The sequence below is a fragment of the Pyrgilauda ruficollis genome, unplaced genomic scaffold, assembly GCF_017590135.1.
Source record: "Pyrgilauda ruficollis isolate IOZ18807 unplaced genomic scaffold, ASM1759013v1 scaffold24, whole genome shotgun sequence".
Taxonomy (NCBI): Eukaryota; Metazoa; Chordata; class Aves; order Passeriformes; family Passeridae; genus Pyrgilauda; species Pyrgilauda ruficollis.
In genome coordinates this window covers 15,671,829-15,695,108 of record NW_024523648.1, presented here as the reverse complement: position 1 = coordinate 15,695,108, position 23,280 = coordinate 15,671,829, and the positions used below count along the sequence as shown (strand labels likewise).

Below are 23,280 nucleotides of genomic sequence, written 5' to 3'. Positions count from 1 at the left end.
CGCGGAACGCCCCACCCCTTCGGTCGGCTCGCCCGCCTATTGGCTGTGAGGACCTGATTTGCATGGCGGCGCCCCGCCCCCTGCCGGACCGCGCCCTCCCGCGCCCGTGGGTAGACGCGCGGTTCTCGTCGCTGCCCAGCGCGGGGAAACTCCGTCCCGTGGGTGCCGGGAAACGTGGGCGCGGTGAGCTGGCCCGTCTCTTCGCCATCGTTCCCGTGGACGTCCCCTGACCTTTCTTGTCCTCGCCTCCCCGCCGGCAAGCTGGGGCTTTCCCACTCTGTGATTCTGTAATTCAAATTGCCACTGCTTAGCGTAAGGAAGATGTGCTCTTTCGTTTCATGCTTCAGAATTTGGGTCAAATTAAGTCCTTTTTTGCGTTGTGACTTCCTGAGGAATAAACCCAACAGCTTCAACATCATTCTAACTGAAAATAAAACCTAACAAAACTCTGGTGTTACAATGTTTGGTACACGGTAATCATACACATTAATGAGCCACACAAGTAGTTATAGAGATTGTTCAGGTCTTTCTGAAATGGGAAGCTTTTGCTTTTCTTGAAAATCTTGGACATGTACTTTTTTCTCTTTTTCATCACAAAGCTTGAATATAATCTGAATCTGAAAATTTTAAAATATTGAAGTTACTTTTTTGGTGGTGCTAAGAAGTAGCTGAAAGAGCAACTTTGCTTTCCTGAGCAGCCATCAGTTATAAGGCTCCAAAATTTCTTACATTGCTTCAGTCCCACCCTGGGTGACTGAGAATAAGTTCTGCCATGATGGAGACAATTGCAGAGGTGTAGGAAGCTTCCTCCCTCCTTATTTTCTATGCTGGTTTTGTGTCAGGAAAAAAAGTGTACATAAAAGGAAAATATTTGAGGTTTACCGGTTAAAAGTTAATTAAAAATATATCTGGCAGAAAGGCTCTTTCACCTTGAAAAATCCACGACTGCTCTGGGCACTTTGCTGGGATTTTTCTCTTAGACCTTGATGCTGGAGACAAATTTAATTGGAATCAGTGTGAGTCTCACCAGCTCCCTAACACTACCTGAAGGTACTGAATTGTGAGTGGGTTTTCTCTTCCAAGCTGCTGCTTTCCGAGACCAGCTGCAGCATCCCCACATGTGTGCAGGCAGCTTTTCCTTGTCACTGGACCACAGAGAGCAAATGGGCCTTTAGTGTTGTTTGGTGCTGTTAATGCAAGCAGAGCTGGAAATAGAGCTGGGTGCTAATGTAATGTCATGGGTAATCAAAGGTACAGGCTGCTTTGTGTGGCATGGAACAACAATTACAAACTAACCTGCTGTTGTTGCAGCAGAGGCAAAGCTATGGGTGCATTGATTGATGTGTCTGATGATCCTGTCAAGAGCAAAATGCTTATCTAGAAACATCTGGTATCTTCCCTGTAATTTAGGATACGGAGGATATGGAAGACCAAAGAGATGACTGTCAAGTCTTCCCTGCTTAGGGAAAGACTTCAGTCAAAACTTCAGTAGCTGAGTAACAGACAAGGTAGCAATATTGTTAAAATATTAGTCTTCTTAGAAACTAATGGCGAGTGAGAGAAATTTATAATTTCTACTGATTTTGCCACCTAGATGAGATGAGGTTTAAAAAGGTGCAAAACTCTAATAAAAAGCTTGCTAATTAAGCTACAGAAATAGGTAGCTTTAAAAAAAATCACCATTGCCAAACAAGTATCCTGAAGTATTCTTGAGTGTATTATGTTGCTAGATCTTACAAAAGGTGTCCATTTGCATGGTGTTATAAGAAACAAAACCAGAAGAGTCATATGAAAAGATTGTCGTGTCATCATATGTACCGAAGACACTTGTTTTGGGTTATTATGCTCATTTCAATCTCTTCTGAAATAACGTGAACAGTGTAGATTGATAATGGAAATTATTAGATAGAGGTAAGTGATTTTCCAAAATAAGAGATAAAGAATTTTCAGTCTTGTAATCTTATTCTCCTGTGAGTCCTGAGCAGCATTACATACCAAGCTACAAAAGTAATAACGTAATTTTTTTTCACTTTCTGCTATGTCTTATTATAAGAGAAACACTTTGTAGTTTACCAGTGAAAGTAAATATTCAATTTACATAGATAAAGGCAGAACTCATTAGGATTGGGATCACAGATGCCAATAAGTTTCTAAAGGAGTTTGGGCAATATAAATGTACAATACATCTGCAGACAGTAAGCCTCTCTTTCAGTTAATTTTAATTTTTCCTGAAGAGTTGTTGCATTTCTTTTTTTCCTTAAAGACTTCTAATCCTGACCTAGGTCTTGAGTGATTGCTTTGAATGAGCCAGGTTTTGCTTCCAGTTCTCTTATCTCTAGAAAGAGGACAGGCACAATTACTTTCAGTTCTCATAAGTGTGTAGTGAAAAGTAATATATAAATGAATTGGACTCTCAAGTATGTTAAAATACCATGAGGATTTGTTGTATTTCAAGGACAATTCACTGCATGAGAGAGACCCATCATTTTTCTGCTGTGCTGTGTGTCGCTTCTAAAGACATTTCCAACCAGGAAACTGAGTTTCTTCCAAAGCCCAAGAAATTAGAAATTATGTGGACATGTAGATTTCTCTTTGCTACCACTTACCAACATCTCAGGGCATCCGGGAACTCTGGATAATGTCAATTTTTGGGAAGAGCAGTTTAATGGGGCAACTTACATACAGGTGACATACAGAGTCCTGTTTTTCTGGAGCTTTTCCCTCTCTATAAAAGCAGCTTGTACCCATAACATCTGTATTAGTTTCAGTATGAAGTTATAGTAGTGTCAGTCTATAATTGACACTTGTGAAACTTTTGGCTAAAAACAGAGCAAATTGCTACCAGTTCAGTTGTGTGTCCTAGAGCCAGTTCTCAGACACATAAAATTCACATACACTTTTCTGGATGCACACATGAGCCTCTTCTAAGCTAGAATCAGATCTGATGTAATCTAGCTTGCATTGATTCAATCAAAGTAATGATTCATGGTCCTGGACAATTAACTTTTTTCTTTTTAACCCCATAGATCAGTAGAGTCATTCTGACAGTACATAATTTATCAATTGCCAAGATGAGTTCAAGGGAGACACCAAAAGTCTGATGCTAGAACATTCTTTCACTATATTCATTTGCCAGAGAAACTGAGTCTTCAGCTGTGATATTTCCAGCTTGAGAAAGGTCCAACATTCCTGCTCTGTCTTTCCACATTTCATTGTAACCTCTCACAAAGGCTACTGATGTTACAGAACAGCTTCATCAATAAATGTTGCTGATGTAAAGAGATTCTCCCTTGCTGCATGAGGAACAGAGTGCTGAAAAGAATTCAGAAGCCAAGTATCTCCACAGGTAGCTAAATCCACCTTAGTTCTTTGTTGAAGCCCATGGAGATATTTGGATTTACATAGGGATAACAGAGTGCTCTAGGTACTGAGCCCTGCAGATGTTTTTCTTTTTGCTTTTCTTTTCTCTCCTTCATTAGGAAGGAAGAGGAGTGCTACAAAAGGATGAAGTGCTGAAAGCTGTGCAGATGTAATTGCTGTGGAGTCAGAGGATGCCCTGTGCCAAGGCCCTCTCTCTTGCTTATTTAGGAGATGATTTAACATTCTTCTCCAATTATGCTCCAAAGGCATGTGAAGCCAGCCCTGGGTGTATTGCCCCCGAATTCCTTGTGAACCACAACTTGGCACTCATGTATGGCTCTGAAAGTTCATTACCCATACACGAGTTCTTAATCTAGGTAGGGCTGTATCAAATGCCAGATTGGATGCACAGGAAATAGCCCTGGGACTTCTGTTGACTTCAGAGATGATGGCAGGTGCCAGCATGTTTCATTAAGCTAGTAGCCAACAAATTAACAAATTCAAAATATTTTCATATGATGGATGTAAACATTCATGGTTAACTGGAGCCAATGGAACAATACTGACTTCTGGGAACTGAAGGCTTGGTTGATTATCAGATAAGCCACTGGATTTCTCTGCTGCTGTCACAGCTTTTGAATGCAAGAGAGTAGCCCACATGTATGATGTCACAAAGGTCAGGTCACATCAGTTGGCCTAATGAGAAGCTTTACCTAACCCTGTTCCTGTACTTCAGTAAAAGTGTCTAACTCCTGTTATCAGACAGGAGTGAGATATTTCTTTCTCCTGTACATTTGCGTGCCCATAGACTGAGATCAGTTAACTTCTGCAGTACAGGAAGCACTTTGCAACCTGTCAGAGCTGAGACAAGGACACCTTTATGTGATTCAAGAGGGATAAAAGGGGAGGAAGGCACGTAGCAGGCACTCAGACTTGGGTATAGTCCCAGTAACAGCAGGTTCTAGGGCAAGTTCATATTGACAAAAACCACATGCTCTATTTTTCCCTCATCACTACTCTCTGAGCAGAAAATGGCCAGATTGTATATTAGGTATGAAGGCAGAAGTACCTGGGCAGTAATAAAAAGGGTTGGTTTTTTTTCCCCCAGAGGTTAAAAGCCTTAGATGCTTAGAAGGGTGAGACAAACAGTAAACAGACCTGCACAAAGAGAGCTATTTCAAAATGAGGACATTTCCATAGCTTTTTTTGAGCATCCTTATCATACTAGTCATTCATAGAAAAGGTGTTACTTTCTAAAACTCACCAAGTTTTGATGAAATAAAACAAGTCTATCCTAGAATTGTGTGAACATAAATTTTATACAGCTATGTAGATGGATCACCATATTCATGCTGCCAGTGCTTTTCAACAAGCAATATAACATCCAGAAAGTGGTGGGGAGCCTGCCCAAAGTGCACAGGGAGTTCCTGTACCACGCAGACTACCTTCTTCTGAAGGCATGCTGCACATGTGGAAACCTTTCAGGTGGCTTTGTGGCTAGATCTAAATGTCTTGTGGTAGACCTTCCCAAGGGTATCATGGTAGTGACATGCTACAGATCTGAGAAGAAAAAGAAAAGCTTTTTGTTTAGTTGAAGGTGAGGGAAGAATTATTTGTTAAATAATAATTTGTTAAATAATTCTCAGTTAAATAATCTGAGAATACACAGCCAGGGAGCAATTCATTTCCCAGCCCAGTAATGACCAATTGCTGCCTGGAATCCTCTGTGAATGGCAAGGCACACAGTATCTAAGCAAATTGTACGTGACACAGTAACAGCATGATAGATTTCCTTGGAATGAAACAAGTCACTACTGATGTTTGCATGATTTAGCTTAAAAAAAAAAAAAAAAAGCCCTAAAAAATTAATGGTACTTGTCAAAGTAGAAGGGTATTTGTCAAACACCTTGCAAAACTTATCTGAGAAAAGTGAAGGCTTATATTTTATCTTTGAAACCTGTCTGACGGCTGTGGCAAGTATGCCAGGATTCTGAGAGGCAGCTGCTCCCGGCCGCACTTCAAGCCTCGTAGTCAAGAAATGCAAGGACAGGAAGTACTGGGGGCACTGAGCAGCTGCACAGCGACGCCACGGGAGCCCATGGGTGCTCCCACTTATCCCAGCCAGGGAGAATCTCAGTACCCGAGGAGTGAGTAAGGCAGAGGGGCAGCAGAGTACCTGCGCTGCTTTTATACAGCTGCCAGCTTTTGATGGATGTAGCTGCCTTGGTGGCTACTCACAGAAAGATCCAACCTGCCCAAATCTTCCGGGCACCTGGGTGAGTCCCAGGTGCTTCCAGCTCTCCTCAACTGACCCCGTGCTCAGAGGCTGCAACAGATGAGAGAGAGGCTCTGTGAACAGCAGCTATTAGCTTCCAATCAATTTAATGTGCACCCATTAGGATGGAGCTGAGCCCTGTCAAACATATCCTTTAATTTCTGGATCTCTGAAAACATGAGATTCTGGCCTTTGCATTTGTCAAGTTCATAACTGAGTAAGCAAAGTGATGTGGAAATCCCAACAGATGAATCAAAACCAGAGCACACAGCCTCTCCCAATTTGTCAATGTAGAGAATTATTTGGTCTGTAAATGGGTTTTACTTACATATATATATATACACACATACATATATACACACACATATATGTACATACATACACACTTTACAGGTTACATCTCTGTGTAGGTTGTGTTCTGCTGTGGCAGAGAAGGAGGACTGCACTGTGCACACAGGCTCAGTTCTTATTTCTTCCTTGTAGTCTCAGCTGCAGCAATGCAACCTAGCTTGGCTGTGCCTCTTGTTAAGCTGGATAAGTGTCTACTAGAAATAATTCAAGTACGGCTGATTTTAAATTGAGGTAGGGAGTGGATTAGATGACTTCCTCAAACTTACTTTAGCCTGATTTTCTAAATCTTATTGACACGTGTCAAAGATATATATATATATATATTCTATATTCTATACATATTCTACATATTTGTAGAAATACAAATATTAAAATACACTAAAACATAAGACTATATCTTCAGGGGGGTAAATCAGTTCTCCAAAATTCAAGCCAAATATTGGTAGTGGGTGTTTTTTACTAAGACAATAAACAGTTGCAATGATACAGTAAGATTTTTGACAGATTACAGAAAATCTGTTAATAATCATACTAAAAAATATTGTAAGGAAAATCTGGTACTGTTCTTTTAATATGGAGAAGTTAATTCACACTTTTTTTTTTTTTTTTTTTACTGGAAGAAAATTCTGGAAATATCCATCATCTACTGTGCCTTTATACCATGCCTAACTATATAAACCTTGCTTCTTGGCCAAAGTAGCAGGCAGTTCCCCCCAGAAGCACCACACAGGCAGGGGACAAGCACAGAAAACTATGCTCCACACTGCTTACACTACATGGATTGGAACCATTGGTTTCACTGCAAACCTGGTAGGCAACACTGGTAATGTTACACTTGTATGTTACAAGGATGGTAAACATGGTTTCCATCTTACAGAATAAATCTTTACAATGTGATAAATAAAAGAAAACCCCACTCACATTTAATTATGCAAGGGAAGAGCCTACATAAATAATAATTTTAAATACTGTCCATATTTAATGTTAACTACAGCATATACAACTGCTGTGAGTACAAATTTGGGTGAATTTAAAATGAAGTATAACTAACAAAATAATTAAATAACAGATAAACAAAATTAATATACTGAAGCAAACTCAACACAATATTTATTTTAAAATAATTTAAAAATTGTAATTAATATACAACAGCAAATTTAAAGTTCACCAATAATCAGTACTACAAGTAGAATACATCTAGAGAAGTGAGTCTCTACTTCATTCCAAATAGCACTGAATACCTGCATATAAAATTTCCACATGCTCTATACCTGAAGATGACAGGAGATAGACACGTCAATTTATGATGAAAAATGTTTTTTGTGGCATGGCAAGAAAATTTTCCAAGTGGTGCTTGAAATCTTCCATATCTGCAGCTTTAGTGACAGTTAAATTAATTTCATCTAAGATAATCTTCTTTAGGGACTTTTTCTCCCTCTTCATTCCTCAAAGGGGTCAGGTCACCCATTCAATAGATACCAAGAAGTCCTTTTAACCCTGTAGGAAACATGGAGGAGGGGTGGGCACAAGACACACTAGGATGGCAGATTCCCTAAGTTTTCATCTCCACCCATCTTGGAATACACAGTTTTCCTAAGATTATTCTGTTACCCATATGGCACCATTCCTCTGTCTCCCTCTGACTGGATTCTCCACACAGGATTTAGCCCCTTGTGGTTCACAGAGAAGAACTTAACTACTTTTGCAATTCAAAGTCACAGCAAATCTGTGGGGCTACTCCCACTGGTCAGTGAGAATGTATGGATGTGAGCTTTGGAAACCTGAGTAATGTTCTCTCTGCTGCCTTACGCTTTCCTTCCTCTTGGGAAAGAGCAAGCAGATAAATGACCCTCCCTACTGCTATAGAACTGCATGGCCTGAAAATACATTATAGGAAGAGTTCTTGCTCCCTTTCCTTGATTTTTGTAAGAAAGTCAGCAGATCTGGATTCCCAGAGGAGGATGTAGATGAACTTGAGTGAGTCCAGCAGAGTCGCCAAGATGATCATAGGTTTGGAGTGTATGAGCTGCAGGGAGAGGTTTGTTTAGCTCAGAAAAGAAAAGATTTAGAGGATCTAACAGCAGTCTTAATGCACTGAAGATATTACTGATATAACTGAAGTGTATAGCAGGAAAATGAGAAACAATGCTCATAAACTGGGATGAAGTTCCAATAGGAAGTAAAGAAAAAATCCATATTATGAGGGCAGTGAAGCACTGGAACAGGAGATTGCCTGAAGAAGCTGTGGAATCTCTATTCTTGGAGATTTTCAAGATCCATCTGGACAAAGCACAGAGATCAGTGTTGACTCTGAGAGATTGGAGCAGGAGATTAGACAAAATTACTACCTGATATCTCTCCTAACCTGTGATTCTAATGTGGTCCAAAATCCACAGCTGTAGAGGCCCGATCTTGGTGCTGAAAGATCCCTCTAAATAGGAAGCCCTTAAATCCCACATCCTACATACCACAGTGCAGGAATAGCCAGGCTGCCCATGCAGTGCCTGAACAGTGTCTCAGGCAGGCTCATTAGCTGCTCCAGCAAAGCCAGCTCTTCATAGACAATGTTCTCACAGCAACACACCTACATTTCTTGGCTACTGATCCACTGCACTTATTTTCCCAAGATTTGTTATTTCCAGTGATATGTATCTGCAGTTACAGCATTTGCAGCTTGCTTTGAAAACAATTCTGTCTTCATTCAGGTGTCTGGGCAGAGCAATCTCCCCACACTGTCTGTCAGTGCAAGAGATAAAACACACTCTCCTGGCCCCAGCTGCTGGCCTGACAGGGAGCACTGCCAAAATCTTATGGGATTAGTAGGTGCTGAGGTGGATCCAGGCTTTCAGGGACTTGGTCAAAGAACTGTAGCAGGCAGTGTCACAGTGTAACATGTGCTTGCACTGTCTTTCAAGTGATAAGAGGGATTGATTAGAAAAGCACACTTCAAATTCTCTTACACACCCAGTAATATGCCCATCAGTCTTCAAACCTGTACTACATGGGAATTTTCAGAATCTTATTCCATGAAGATGAAAGGAAATAGGTGTGCCAGTTGTTGAAGGACAACATCAGACTTGAAAGATGATTTTCCAAGTAGCATTAGAAGCCCTGCCATCCATGCGGCTTTGGTGACAATTAAATTGATGGACTAAGCTAGGTTTTTATGTGACAACAATAATAATATTGCATTACATTTATAAAGTATGCTCCACTTCAGGCTCTCTAAACCAATTTGCAAGCAATTACTTTAAAATACTGCTGTGTGTATTGCTACCCATGTATTATAGATGGGAAAGAAATCACAGAAAGTGTCAAAATGCCTAGAGGTGTACAGCAAGTCTTGATCTAACTAGAAGTTGCATCCAAATCCCCTGAGTGCTAGTTCTCTCTTTTCATTAAAAGATTACATGTCTTTTCATGTCTCTGCTTTTTTCTTACAGATATTTTGTTTCTCTAAAGGCTTGTCTCTGTACAGCCATCTTTCTACTTAAATAATTCTCTCCCTTCGATAATTCTTTATGTGTGAATGTTATTCAGATAATGTGGAAAAAACTGTGTGATATTTAATGAGTCTATACCAGTTAAAATTAATTGCCAAATTCTGCTTTCAGTGAAGTCAGTGGAAGTTTGAACATGGCATCAAATGAGACAGGCTCAATATTATAAACTACAGGAAGCATAACATGGAGGATAGACAGTGGGTTGTTTTCTTTCTGGTATAGAGGATAATCAAACTTTTTATAAGGATATTAGTGATAGCAAAAGAGGAAATGGCTTTAACCTGAAAGAGCGTAGGTTTAGATCAGATATTAAGAAGAAATCCTTTGCTGTGAGGGTGGTGAGGCACTGGAACAGGTTGCTCAGAGAAGTTGTGGAGGTCCCATCTCTGGAACTGTTGGATGGGTTGGATCCAGTTGGGTGGGGCTTTGAGCAACCTGGGGTAGTGAAAGCTGTCCCTGCCTATGGCTGGTGGGTTAGAACTGAATGATCTTTAAGGTCCATTCCAACCCAAAGCATTCTGTGAATCTATGATAAGAATTATGTATTCAGGTGAGTGAATAGACCAAATGTGTCCTCTAGTACCAGAAAGCAAAATGAAATTAATTATATAAATGCTCTGGCAGCTGCCTTTGGCAGTTAAAGCTTTTTTTTTTTTTTTTTTTTTTTTTTTTTAAGAAAATGCTTCCCGGATCCTAGAGACAAGCACAAACAAGCCCCCAGAAGTCAGATATTTACACAACTGCAAATCGCAACCAGACTTGTTAGTGTCTCGCCTTCCTAATGAGCTGATCCAAGAATCCCAACTCTGATGCCCCAAACCTTGGGGAAGTAGGGGTTCACACCCAGATACAGGCAGAGTAATTCAAACCCAATAGTACCACACATCTGTAAGAAATGTTTTGTGCTAGTGTACCTCTATAAGAGTACTTTTCTTTAAAAAAAAGAAAAGTACTACCTACTACTAAAGGTCTGTCTAAACCCAAAGGCTATTTCTGTTACAAGCCATTAATACCATTCAGGAAAAAAAACTAAAAAAGAGATTGAAGGTAACCTGTACCTTCAGACAGCTCCCTAATAACCAACAGCTGTAGGATTTCTGAGATGAAGGTTGCATTCAAGCATTCAAACAGCTGAAAAGGTACCATCAGGGTCAATGCACAAAGTTGTTTGTATAGAACATACCGGTCATAGCAATTTAAAAGTGTATTCAGATTCATCCCCACCTCCTTCCAGCTCATCATGGGCAAACAGAATTTCTTTTTGATTTAGGTAAAAAAGTAGAAATTTTCAGCTTAGCTACAAAAATGGTAGAGCTTGTTGTATTTAACAATATGACTGTCTGCATGCAAATCAAAATGCAGCTTTCAGAGGAGCTCCTCAGCACAGTGTGAGAAGGGCGAGAAATGTGTCAGCATGAGTGTGGGCTCAGTTCAGACTCTACTTGAGTTTGTAGGAGGAAACAGAAACCTAACTGACAATAAAATTTTCCAAAGGGCTCATTTACCTAAATCAAGCCATTACAGTCATAAACAAGTCTCACCTAGAGGTGATGTGCTGTGCTGTGCTGTGCTGAGCTGAGTCAGTGAAAAACCTCCACAGAGAGCTGGAGCAGAGCTGGGTGATGGGCACAGTGCAGTACTACCAAGGAGCCTGCCCTGACACCAGGTCAGCGTGGGGCTTCTGGCCCAGGATTTCATTGCCTGTCTCAACATCCTCATCTGTTTGATTAGTAAAGTATTTCCCTTTCTTAGTATGGCCATCAAGAGTTAGTGCTTGTAGGACACTATACAGTTCTCAGAAGAAAGGCTACTGCACTTTCTAATACGTTTTATAAAGGAAACGATATCCATAAAGTAGATGATTGCCCTCAATGTTCTGTTTTCTTTTCCCTCTAGATTTAAGGCTAGCTTTTTCTTAAATCACACTTACATGCTTCTGTTTCTCTGGCTGATAGAGCATCAGACAAACAACTCTCAATGCAAAGGTGTTTTCTAATTCCTCCTGAGCAAAAAATATTCTTAGCTAAAAGGTGATTTTCTTGTTCCACAAACAGCAAGTCAAAATAAGGTATCTACACATATAGGAAGATTTTTGCTTATGATTTCTCTGCCAACATTTTGGAATTCTACACACACATAAAAGATAGACCTTTTTTCCTAAACTTAATTTACTATTGAAAATAGTCTTTTAAATGGAGTAATAATAGTCCCCTAAAAAAAGTGAAAAATACAGGTGCTTGTTTTTTGATTTAAGCTCCACTGGAAGATCTGTTATGATCATAATGGTGATGGGTTTTAGTAGTGAAGGAAAACACAAATAATTTTTCCCTCCTGTGTGAAGGGAGAAGCATTTGGCCACGTCCCTGGGATTATGGGAGAAGAATTGAACAGCAGAGTGTACTGGGAGGAAACATTCCACGGGTACCACTGAAATGATTCAAACGGTAATTAACAATCCCAGCAGTTTCAAAATACAGGTGCATGTGCTTTTGGGAATGAGAGGAGGATCAAATTACAAACTGAGTCACTCGACAAGCTTGTTTTACTCTTTCATTTATGCAAGACAGTTTGTGACTCAGCAGCTATACAAGTCTGTTCTCCAATTACAAGACAAATCTGTTCTGCAGCTGAGTCTCTCAGAGCAGCTCTTTTCACACTGATAAATTCAGCAATCAGACATGGTACGGAAAAGATTGTGGAGCCTTTATTACCTATATGAGATAGAATAAACATATTTTATAGGAGAATAATCTGCAGCTCATCTTCACACAAGGAACTTATTGAATGGGGGAGAGAAAAGCTGTCATGGGATTACACTGACCAATATTCATGGTCCTTTAACTAAAGGAGATTAGATTTTTTTCCTGATAGCGTTTTCTGTTGTGTATTCATCCCTTACTAATAAAAATCACCTGACAACTTGCTGTAATTGCAAATGTAGTTGAGAATTAATTTCTTTAATTGCCTTCGACTTTTTTTTCAAGGTTTGCAAATAATTTCCTACATGTTTGCTTGTGACAAGGTGTCATGACAGCTACAGGCAGACACAGATTCATGCACACATTGGTATGGGAATCTCTGCCCCAACCTGTTCCTTAAATGCTGACTTTTTGCTGGCGCCAACAATAAGATTTCCTTCCCCTTCAGGCTTGATCCTTTTGAGGTGCCAAGTATGAATGATTGGTGCCAATAGTCTTAGCCCTTGAAATATCTAACGTAAGTCTTAAGTTCTTAAATCTACTGGCAGAACCTCTAGACTGCATTTGGAGCTTAAAGTGAAGAACCCACTGGATAGACTGCCCTTCTCTTTCTCTGCCTGTTAAAAATATATCCCATTAATCTTGTTCAAAACCAGTGTCTTTATTCACCAGAGGTGAATATCACAAATAGCCACAAGAGCTGATGCAACAATAGCACCACGAGGCTGTGAACAAGGCCCCATTGGGTGAGTACAAACACTGTAGGAAAATGCCTTAGCCAAGAGGAGCCCGTTGTTAAGTTACAAAAGGCTGGAAAAGATAGAGAAAAAGGAATGGACAGCTATGGTTTTCAAATGCTTGCATTTCATATTGAAGGCTTTTCCACAAATGGGCTGCAATACACAGCTGTATGTGGATACCAGATCATCTGTGCCTCACAACAGCTATTCTGAGAGACGTGAGCTATTCGTCATTGACACAATCTACACACATCCTGTTGGGGCTCTAGATTACACAATGCTTTTCTTAAAGCCTCTTTCCCTGCAATCAAGTATGTGAACATTTCAGCTCTAATCTTCTAAAATTAGGTACATTCAGACATCATAAAAATAAATACTTTCAAACATTTATGGAAAAGAGCAAATACAAAGTGAAATACAGAAGCTCAAAATGCAAAAAGAAAAAAAAAAGAGAGCAAACAATACATGCTACTTAAAAACAACAGCAAAAGAAATCACTTCTTTGAAAGCTTACTTAAAGATGTCCAGGTTCACATGATTTTTAGTCAAGTAGTTTTTGGTTGGTTTCAAGATTTCTTAGTCTGGATGGTGCTGAGGAGGTGGGTAGAAATATTACAGTCTAAAGAGATAATGTCTTTTTGCTGTACTCCTTAAATGTTTGCTTTCCAAAATCAGCAACTCTCTTTCAAGCTCTCAAATCACATTCCAAAATGTACAGATGGGATGGTTATCGTCATACATTACTAACATTGCCCAGTCCTGACTATAAATACCTTGCTTCCAGAGGCTTATTCTTTGCCAAGTATCTAAACTCTGGGTTTATTTTTTTATTTTGAGGATCTAGTAATTTAAGCAATTTTCAGCTTGAGATGAACAAGACATTCTCAACAATGAAACCAGCAATCAAAAAGACATTTATTACTAGTTACTAAGAGTTGTGATTTCAACATATTAATTTGTCTACAGTGCTTGGTGTTGTGAAAAATTATGTTCTATTTGCCTTAAAAGTAATAAATAGCAATACTTTGATAAAGCTGAAGTGATATGTTGCATCATCTTATTAGTGAGAGCTTTACTTTCACAGTAAATGCAAGAAGCTTATGTAAATTTTTTATTTCAAATGAGGAAGTTCCCAACCCAGGTTGAGAAACAACTGGTTTATATAGCAGCCTTGCAGTACCTAAAGGGGACTTACAAGAAGGCTGGAGAGGGACTTTTTAGCAGGGTATGTGGTGACAGGACAAGGGGAAAAGGCCTTAAACTGAAGAAGGCTGGGCTTAAACTTGATTCTATAATTCTGTGGTGAACTGGTGGTGACTGGTGTGCCATTTCCTAGAGATGCACGGAAGGGACAGTTATCTTCTTCCCCCTGCAGTGATTCTAATATCCTAAATATCTATTCATGCCCCTTCTCTCCTTTGCTCTTAGTCCCACGAGCAATCCACTGTCTGAAATTTCACAACATGAATTAGTACAACACACACCAAATAGGTAAGCTGGTGACTCACTAATATCAATGGCTCCATGGTTCTCCTGCTCTTATTTTTTACTTTTATGAACTGACTTGCTGTGCAGTAACAGATGAGCTGTCCTTGTGCACAATACAGATGATGGATTTTTTGTCTAGATAAGGGTGATGACACCAATGTCCTCTGTGCTTACTGCAGAGAAGGAGGTGAATGATGAATACTTGTGCACTATGTGTGATGGGGGAAGCTGGAGAGAGAAAAGACTGGCTACAGACAGGTCTGCACAGAACACTTTTAAGCACTGTTCGGAAGAAATCAGTATTTTTAAAACGTGGCAGATAAAAAAAGAAACAGCTGCATTAAGCATCTTCAAATCAGACTTAAAAAAAGGAAAGCCACTTCCTCTGTCCTTACTCTTTTTTGCACACAGAATGCATACAGTGATATGATACACAGGGCTACCCAATGGCCAAATCAATTTCTTCTAATTTAAATTTGTATACATTTCTAATATTCAAAATATTGGCCTATTTAAAGATGTGCCTTTCATCACTGCTACTTTTGTGTACACTTAATAGCTGTATTAGGTGTGGCAGTTTATCTGGAGTGAATGAAGAAAAGAAATGCAAAGAAAATGGGCAGAATACAGCTGCTTCCTGGAGAGTGCTGTGTCTTCCCCAGTTTTGTTGTGTTTACTCTTATTACTTCATTTGATTTGCAAATGCATGACAAGAACAAACCTTTCCCGTTACAAAAACGTGTATGGACACAAGTAATTTCAACTCACCTGGAAGACTATTATTGGCCCTATTTTTAGCCTGAAGAGGTAACTAATCATATTACTGGACAGGCTTTTATTTTCAAAGTGATGGCTTTGGAATAAAGAACTTCCCTCTGAACAGCAAGTGAGAGATGTTTCTACCAGGCTTCCACTGTGCTCCATCTCCCTCCACACCACATTCCTCAGATCACCACATTATTTCAGTGTCTCCTCTGTAAGCACTGTGCTAGTGACCCCTACTGCCTCTCTGCTTTTAGGGTGCTCTTGCACCTTGCTAGGAAGCCCTCAGTGGCACCTAAACTAAGCTAATTCAATTGTGCTGTGCCCCTAAGGCACACAACTGTTATTCAGGCCCACACAGAAGGCTAGAGCACCACAGTGATATTCACAAGCAACTGATGGAGTGTGATGTGCAACTGATGGGCTGCAAGGCCCAGTCTCTGCGATCCCTAAGCTGCTCCTAGGCAAGACACCATTAGTGCAGGTCACAGGTCTCCTCAGCCTGACAATTTTCAGCAGTGAATTTCTCCAGCTGCAGTCTGATTCAAGATAATGTGATTGATTAGGTTGATACAGAGCAGCATAAAATGTATGCCTTCAATGGTGGGATACACAGTATTTCTTCTCTCCTGATTTTTTACTCCATTCTTCCAATCTATAGCTTTGGCAGAGAATCAGCCATATAACCCTAAAACAGCTTTCAGATTTTGGAGTATTTACACACTATAAAAACAAAGCAATAACAACACATAGTTTCTAATAGTGGAAGAAAGTTTGAAACCTAACCATACTTGCAAGGACTGTGTTTCCTCTGTCCTAGAAGCAGCCCAGAGTGATGCCCAGTGTGATTGCATATTCTTACCCTATAGCAAAATCCTGATTCTGACTACAAGGCAAAGAAAGAAATCAGGGGAATTTACATAAAACAAGGTGGAAGAAGAGGCTTGCATGTGAAAACACTTTTTAAAGGATCTTTGAGAAAAGCATCGAAATTGTCTTCCACCTCTTACAGGGCCAAAATAAGGGCTTTCTGGGGCTGATAATGTTCATAGGCTATTACAGCATTTGAGAAACTGCATCTCAGTTCACGACATAGCATGGAAAATCTGAAAAAAACCCACCAAAATATGCAAACGTAACTTTTCCAGCCTAAAATTGCTAAGTGGTAATGTGACCTCTGCAAAAAATGGTCTAAGAACCCTATTTTAGCAGAAGTAACATATTTTTAATGAAAGATATACTTAAAAAAAAAATCACATGCCACATAGACAATGGGTTTTTATCATTATTTAAATTCCAGCAGCATTCTTGCCAGGCTAATGCAATCTCAATTTTTTTCATCACTGTATTTGTAGGATAAATCAATATAGTGAAGAATAGAGGAATTTCTGGGGGGGGAAAAAAAGGTATGCCTCCCCATTTGATCATCTTTCTGGATGTGTGTTGGTTTTATCTTTTATGATTGTCACACCCTTTGGTTTGCAGGGTATTTATGTCTTCACACTTCCACCCAGAAAGTCAATAGGGAATTCAAAAATTTGGTTATATCTTGTACTGGGCAGTCCCTGACACAGTCTTTCTTGGTCCAGCAGCCCCCTCTACCCTTTTTCCTCTACATTTCGGAAGTGCAACCAAGCATTCCATTTTTAAGGAAGAAGAATTTTTGCAGGTCCAACCCTGACACCCAGTGGCCTCTGCTGTTCCAGCTCTTACAGCCTCCCAGTGTCTCAACCTTTTGAAACCTGGCTTGAAGAGATACGGTGTTACTCTCCAAATAGATAATTTCAGCACTAAAATCAACACATTTATGTGATTTCCATAAGTAAGCATCCATTATTGTATATTCTGATAATGATATTCAATGTTATTCAGTACAAAAACCTTGACATATCTGAAAATGCTACTTTTTCAGGAATTCTAGTCAAACAAGCATATTACCACTGAGCAGTAATTCTCTCTCTATATATCTGCATCTCCTTCCCCCCACTAGTATTTCATTCCACTAGTGAAATGAAAGTGCCCTAGGGCAGGCATTCATTTTGTAAAAAAATAGACCTAACAAGAAAAAGAAGGCCCAGAAACAGATTTTATTTTTGTATAGAATAAGAAATGAAGAGAAAATTAATATAATTGAATATGATTCTTGAAAGCTAGCAGATTAAACTCTTTCTTTTTAGAGTGAAATTGAAGTTAAGTAATTACTTGCAAATAATTGTCACTTGCCTGTCAGCTGGAAATTCTACTACCTATTTTTTCTTCCTTGAATTAGTAAGCTTGTCTGGCAGTCTCAGAGGTTTTTGACCAAAGCAAACATAGAGTGAAGTTTTGGTGTGTTTTCCCAGAGCTCTGGATGCCTGAATGCAGCATTTTAATCTGGCCCAGTAACAAACTTGCTGAGAATTTCACACTTCCCAGTCACGTTTGGGGTTTTTTTGTTTGGTTGGTTTTGTTTCTTTGTTTTTGGTTGGTAGGGTTTTTATTGTTGTTTCATTGTTTTGGTTGGCTGGGGGTTTGTTGTTGTTTGTTTTGGTTTTGTTGTTGTTTATAGTTTTGTTTGTTGTTGTGTTGCTGTTGTTGTTTTTAAATGAGAGCTATTACACCTGTTTGATTTAATGCAGTTATTACTCCTAGAAACTGCAACATCTGCAAGAGATGGATAAGTTTCTGGGAATCTTTTCTGCTCCAAAGACTATTTTAATCAATGCATCTCCTCGTTTAGAGTTTCCCAGAGGATAACTTCAAAACAGCTGTGAGGGCAGCCCTGTGTGTCACTGTGTTGGCACAGAACATCTATTAAAAGCTAGCATTCTTCTTGCTATCCCACTCTTTAGAAAGATGCCATTTAAAAAAGAAATGAAAGCGCTCCCTGGTTGAGAATATGTCTTTTTTTTTTTTTTTTTTTTTTTTTTTGTCTTTCTGTATGCCAGCATAATAGAAACTCCTAAAGTATCATGTTTGTTTATTTTTCCTCTCCCTGTCTCTCTGAAAGCAACCACAGAATGCAGCTGCTGTATCCAGCTCTGTAATCTGCTTCCAGCTAAGTAAGCCTTGGTAGCAATGACTCAACAGACCCTCATAAAAACAACAAAAATAAAAAATTATAGTCCTCATTTAGCTCTTTGCACTGAAGGGTAAGGACACTTCAGAACGTTGTTTTTACATTGCTTTATATGGCCTTGGTTTTGTAAGATGCTCACTTTTAAACAAGGAACATAGAATCAGCTGGGTTTTCACACAACATTTCCGTGGATTTCTTTTTGATTACACGGCATTTACAAGGACAGGAAGAAATAGCTCAGTGTCCTATCAAAAAATTTCTGGCAATTTGTCTTTCTTATTTTAAAACAAATAATTAAAAACACTACTAGCATATGAAAGCATGAATCATTTCATGCATTTAAACTTAACATTATGTAAGCTCTTGAACAGAGCTGGGAAAAAAAATCTGTTTTGGTGGATGATAAAATTTATTTCAAGCTTGACTTTGACCAAAAGAAGACATGCAACACAAGTTATATTTTCTGTGGGTTTTATATCTGCTTGTGAGTTTAACATTCAGATAAAATACTAGCTGCACTGTAAAAAGTACTTTTCAACATTTAATTTTTACTTAAATTCCCTGACCCTCCTGGGTGTTTATCTTCCTGCCTGGGGAAGATAAACTCAGAGCTCTTCAACTTACAGAGGAACAGGAATGGAAGGACATACAGGACTTTCCTCAGCTGTATGTAGCAGAAGTAACCTCACCAAATTTCTTATTTTGGGAGGACCTGCAAATGCTGTGCCCTCTTCAGCCCTTCTCGCGTGAGAGTGACCACGGAAAGCGCTGCATTGCCCTGCACCAAGCAGAGGGCTAATGAAAAGGGGAGCTGTGCTGCTCCTGGCACCGCCTGGGTGTTTTCGTGGTGGCTTTGTCTTTCTCGGGAGCCAGGCTTCCCATGTCGCTTGTTTGGGAAGCAGCACCGGGTTGCGGTTTATACAGAGCCAGTGTCAGGAGCTGGGATTAAGCTGTGCCCCGAAGCCTGAGCCCCGGGACTTTGCTTTCCCATTTTTTGACACCTCCGGGCATGAGAGACTTTTTGATGTCGTTCCCCTACGTGGCTATTTCGTAGCCAGATTTGACAGTGCACGTTCCTTGGATTCCAGGTGAATTGATCGCTATCAAAGCCGCATCTTTGCTTTACAAATCGACGGGAGGCTCGAGGCCTTACACGGAGGCTGAGCTGAGCATCTGCCCCAGTCTGAGGCGCAGCCCCGCTCCCGTGCTCGGAGTTCGAAATGGGCTCTGGAGCCGGCCCTCAGCCCTCACGTACGTGCTTTAAAATAACCCTGCAAGTTACACATGCCGGCCCGGCCTTCTGACTGCCATTTGCCTACTATGGGTTAGACAACTGACGTGATCGGACCGAGAGTCAACTATTTTATTACGACAGCAATATTTACTTACGCCGGGACTCGCCCCCCAGGGCGGGGCGGAGAGGAAACTACAGCTCCCGGCAGGCCCTTCCCGGTGTGCTCCCGTCGGGCACTGCGGCAGGAAAAGCGGCGGGAAGCGCTGCTGCGCCCGCCGGAAAAGGTCCCGGCGCCGAGAGCCGTCCCCGCCGCCCAGGCCTTTCCGCGCCGCCCAGGCCCGTCCCCGCCGCCCGGCATCCCGCGCTCCGCCCGCCCTGCCGCCTCGCCATGACGGACCGCTACACCATCCACAGCCAGCTGGAGCACCTGCAGTCCAAGTACATCGGCACGGGGCACGCCGACACCACCAAGTGGGAGTGGCTGGTGAACCAGCACCGCGACTCGTACTGCTCCTACATGGGCCACTTCGACCTGCTCAACTACTTCGCCATCGCCGAGAACGAGAGCAAGGCGCGCGTCCGCTTCAACCTGATGGAGAAGATGCTGCAGCCCTGCGGGCCGCCCGCCGACAAGCCCGACGAGTCGTGACCCTCCTCCTCCTCCTCGTCCCGGCCCTCTCTCTGTGTGGTTCCCGCGAAGGACTGACCGGGAGAAGCCTCGCAAAATGCCTGCTTCCGGACTCTTGACTGTGCAGTCGTTCACCTTTTTTCAAGTGGAATATAATAAAGCTTCCTGGGCATTCCTCATGTTTGTTTTGGTAGTTTCCTATTGCGAGCTTTTTGTTCCCAGAGTGCCGGCACTCGGTGTTGAGCGTTTCAGTGCAACCTTCCGAGGTGAAAGTCTCGGATACTCCTAGGATACAGCGTTTTCCCGACCGGGCGGATTGATGCTTGCTTACAAAACTCAGTTTTGGGGGGAGAGAGGGGAACTTTGTTGGTCCTCAAAGGGTTTGATTTCTTGGGGTGGTTTATGGTGTAGCATAAGTCAGTTCCTCTAGTACTTAAAATTCCAAAATGGTTTTCTCCAAACGCTGCTTTCTTGCCTCATTATTCGTCTTTCCGGTACCTTTGAGTTTTTCAAACATCGATTATTTCTGATACAAATTAGCTACTTCCCCCCTCCCCCCCTTACGCTTACTAGTAACCTAGCATTCAAGTTTTTTCTCCCTTACATCAAAGATACTAATATTGGCTTGGGTTTTGTTAATATGGAATAAGAATATAAGGATTATTCACTACTTAGAAGTAAAATGCTTTGAGGTGACACAGATCAGATTGCATACTGAACAGATGCTGATTCTGATTTTTTCACTTAAAATAGGCTTTCTATTCACTTACCGTAAAAATAAATTTTGAGTTCTAATAGATGGAAAGACCTCAACCCAAAACTGTGAGATATGTTGCTTGAAGAAATAAAATGTTCTCATTTATGTTATGTTTGTTTATATTAATATTGGAGGGGAAAGTCCAGCGTTTTGTGGTCCTAAGTGTTAAGACACTATGCAAGCTTATCAGTGATTATTCTGTGAAATCGGCGATCTCGAGTCAGTACATCCATCTTCTGAAGGATTCAGATGGCATTTTTCAAACTTTGCTGCGCATACTAAATGAGGGCATGGGTGAAGCGGTCAGAAAGACATTTTACGTGCAAGTTTTGTGGGGAACTATTTCAGTTTACAATAAATAAGGGGAATATGCAGAAAACTGATTTTCAATTTGCCTGCAGGCTGGTGCAGGTAATTTGAAGAGCATCTGTTCCTCACTCACTGGGAAGCACGGCTGAAAGTTTTCTGTAAGTTGAATTCAAGCACTTAGCGTAGGTATGCAAGGCAGCCATGCAAAGATTGGGCAACATTTACATCTAAATAAATCAAGTTTCCCGTTCAGTTTAACAGTTCCTGTTAAAAGTCTGCTCTATTACCAGCTCTTAGAACCTTGCCTTCCATAAAGCATCTCCTCAGCTGGCAGCCAGTTGGTGTGTGCAACAGGGGTGACAAAGGAACTTGAGCCTTACTGCTGGGCCTTGGCAGCTGGGAAAGGTGGGCTGAGGATAACAGGTGCTTTTGTAATGGTTTCCAAGCTGAACTTGCAACGTTTTGTGAAGTCTTGAATCTCCTACAATAAGGATAAACAGAAGCCATGCAGTTTAATCACTTCTACATAAATTAGAACTTGAAACTGTTTCACAGGAGATTTCTCTTGCGATAAACTAACAATTAGCTCTATCTGTGGATATTCTCAGTGTACATTTTAAAATGTGACACATAAGTAAAGATTAATGCTCTTTTGCAGGCCAACTCTTCACTGTAAAGGCCCAACAGCCCTCAGGGACAAGTGAAGATTTATGTGGTGAATGAACTTGCTAGTTCTTCTGGTTATACTTGCCTGAATCCCTGTTAGGCACACACCTCTGTTTTAGCATGGCTGAAAGATGTTTTTAGAGTGTCTGTATTAAGTAATGATTATAAAACTTTATAAACACTTCCTTAAGAAATTGAGAAAACGAAAGGAAAGCTCCAATTCCTAAGAATTCTAGATAAACTTGAAGTGAATTGGGAGACACTGAAGAGTTTGTTTCTGGACGATGGTATTTTTCCTAAATCCCAGAGCATTTTAAAAACCAATAAAGGCAGTGAATTCTTTTACATTTTATTACTAAAAAGGGTAAAACCTACAAAGAACAGAGTTAATTACCTGCCCTATTGGGATGCATCTGATTTTTATCTCTATCCTGATTGAAAGATGACAGATACCATTTATAAATTGGCTTGACATGCATTATGTTCCTTTTACATCCAAGCAATATGGTTTTTAATGAAAAAACAAGTGGATACTTAAAAAGTTTGATAAAGCTTTCCAATAGAAAAAAGTCATTAGCTTTTTTCAGTGAGATAATTCTAAAGTTCCAAGTGTGTATTACACCTTTTTTCACAATGGGTGAATAGAACAGCATTGGAATCCTAGCACAATTCCGTAATTCTATTGCTCGGAATACCTTGATATTTTTGTTTATTTTCTGATTTATCAGAATGGTAGCACTCCAGTAGTTAACATTGGCACAGTGCAGCCATTGCACTAGTGAGCTGTTTTCTGCAAACTGTAAAACTTGGGCCAATTCTTTCATTTTACTCATGTTCAGCATAAAACTCAGTTGCTTTGATCATTTGTATATATTTGACTTTCATAGATGATAACATTTGTAGTCTGTTTTAGCATCAGGATTTTACTTCAGCACATAAGATAATTCCTTTTAAAAGATCAGCTATTTTAAGCAACACTGACTTTTTCCGTCTTCGCCACAAATCAATTAATGCAAAACCAGCACAACTGGTTTCTGAATCCTCATTGGAGTTCCGTTGGTTCTGTAATGTACCTCTAAGTCCATTGGCTTTTTTGTAGTAAAGTGAAAAAAAAAACCCACAAACATCATCCTTCCCCTCCCCTCCCAAGACCTATTTGGTTTCATGGTACACAAATTTGGTTGTTAAAATTTAATCATGCAGTATTTAATTTTAGTACTGTTGTTATAATACATCCATAAATGCATGCTCTATGCACTTTTTACTGCCCTGGTGCTAGCTTAATTGCCCCAAAGAACTTAGTTACTTTTAAAATGGATTAAACTGGCACATTGATGCAAGTTAGACAATCTTGTTTGAAAATCCTATTAATGTTCCTTTATTCCTTGTCTATTTGCTATTTTCCTTCTATATTTGTCTCTCTGTTAACTTCAGTCATATATGATTTGGG

The 23,280-nt window shown here is 40.3% G+C and overlaps 1 protein-coding gene across 1 annotated transcript; it reads left to right on the top strand.

Annotated features, from left to right (window-relative positions):
- The first annotated feature begins 19,727 nt into the window (after positions 1-19,727).
- Positions 19,728-20,277, top strand: SF3B5 (splicing factor 3b subunit 5). The gene has a single exon (XM_041469887.1). The coding sequence runs from the start codon at positions 19,859-19,861 to the stop codon at positions 20,117-20,119; it is 261 nt and encodes an 86-aa protein (XP_041325821.1). The 5' UTR covers positions 19,728-19,858; the 3' UTR covers positions 20,120-20,277.
- Positions 20,278-23,280: the final 3,003 nt, after the last annotated feature.

Coding starts and splice junctions, on each gene's coding strand:
- SF3B5 (XM_041469887.1), top strand. CDS start 19,859: ATGACGGACCGCTACACCATCCACAGCCAGCTGGAGCACCTGCAGTCC.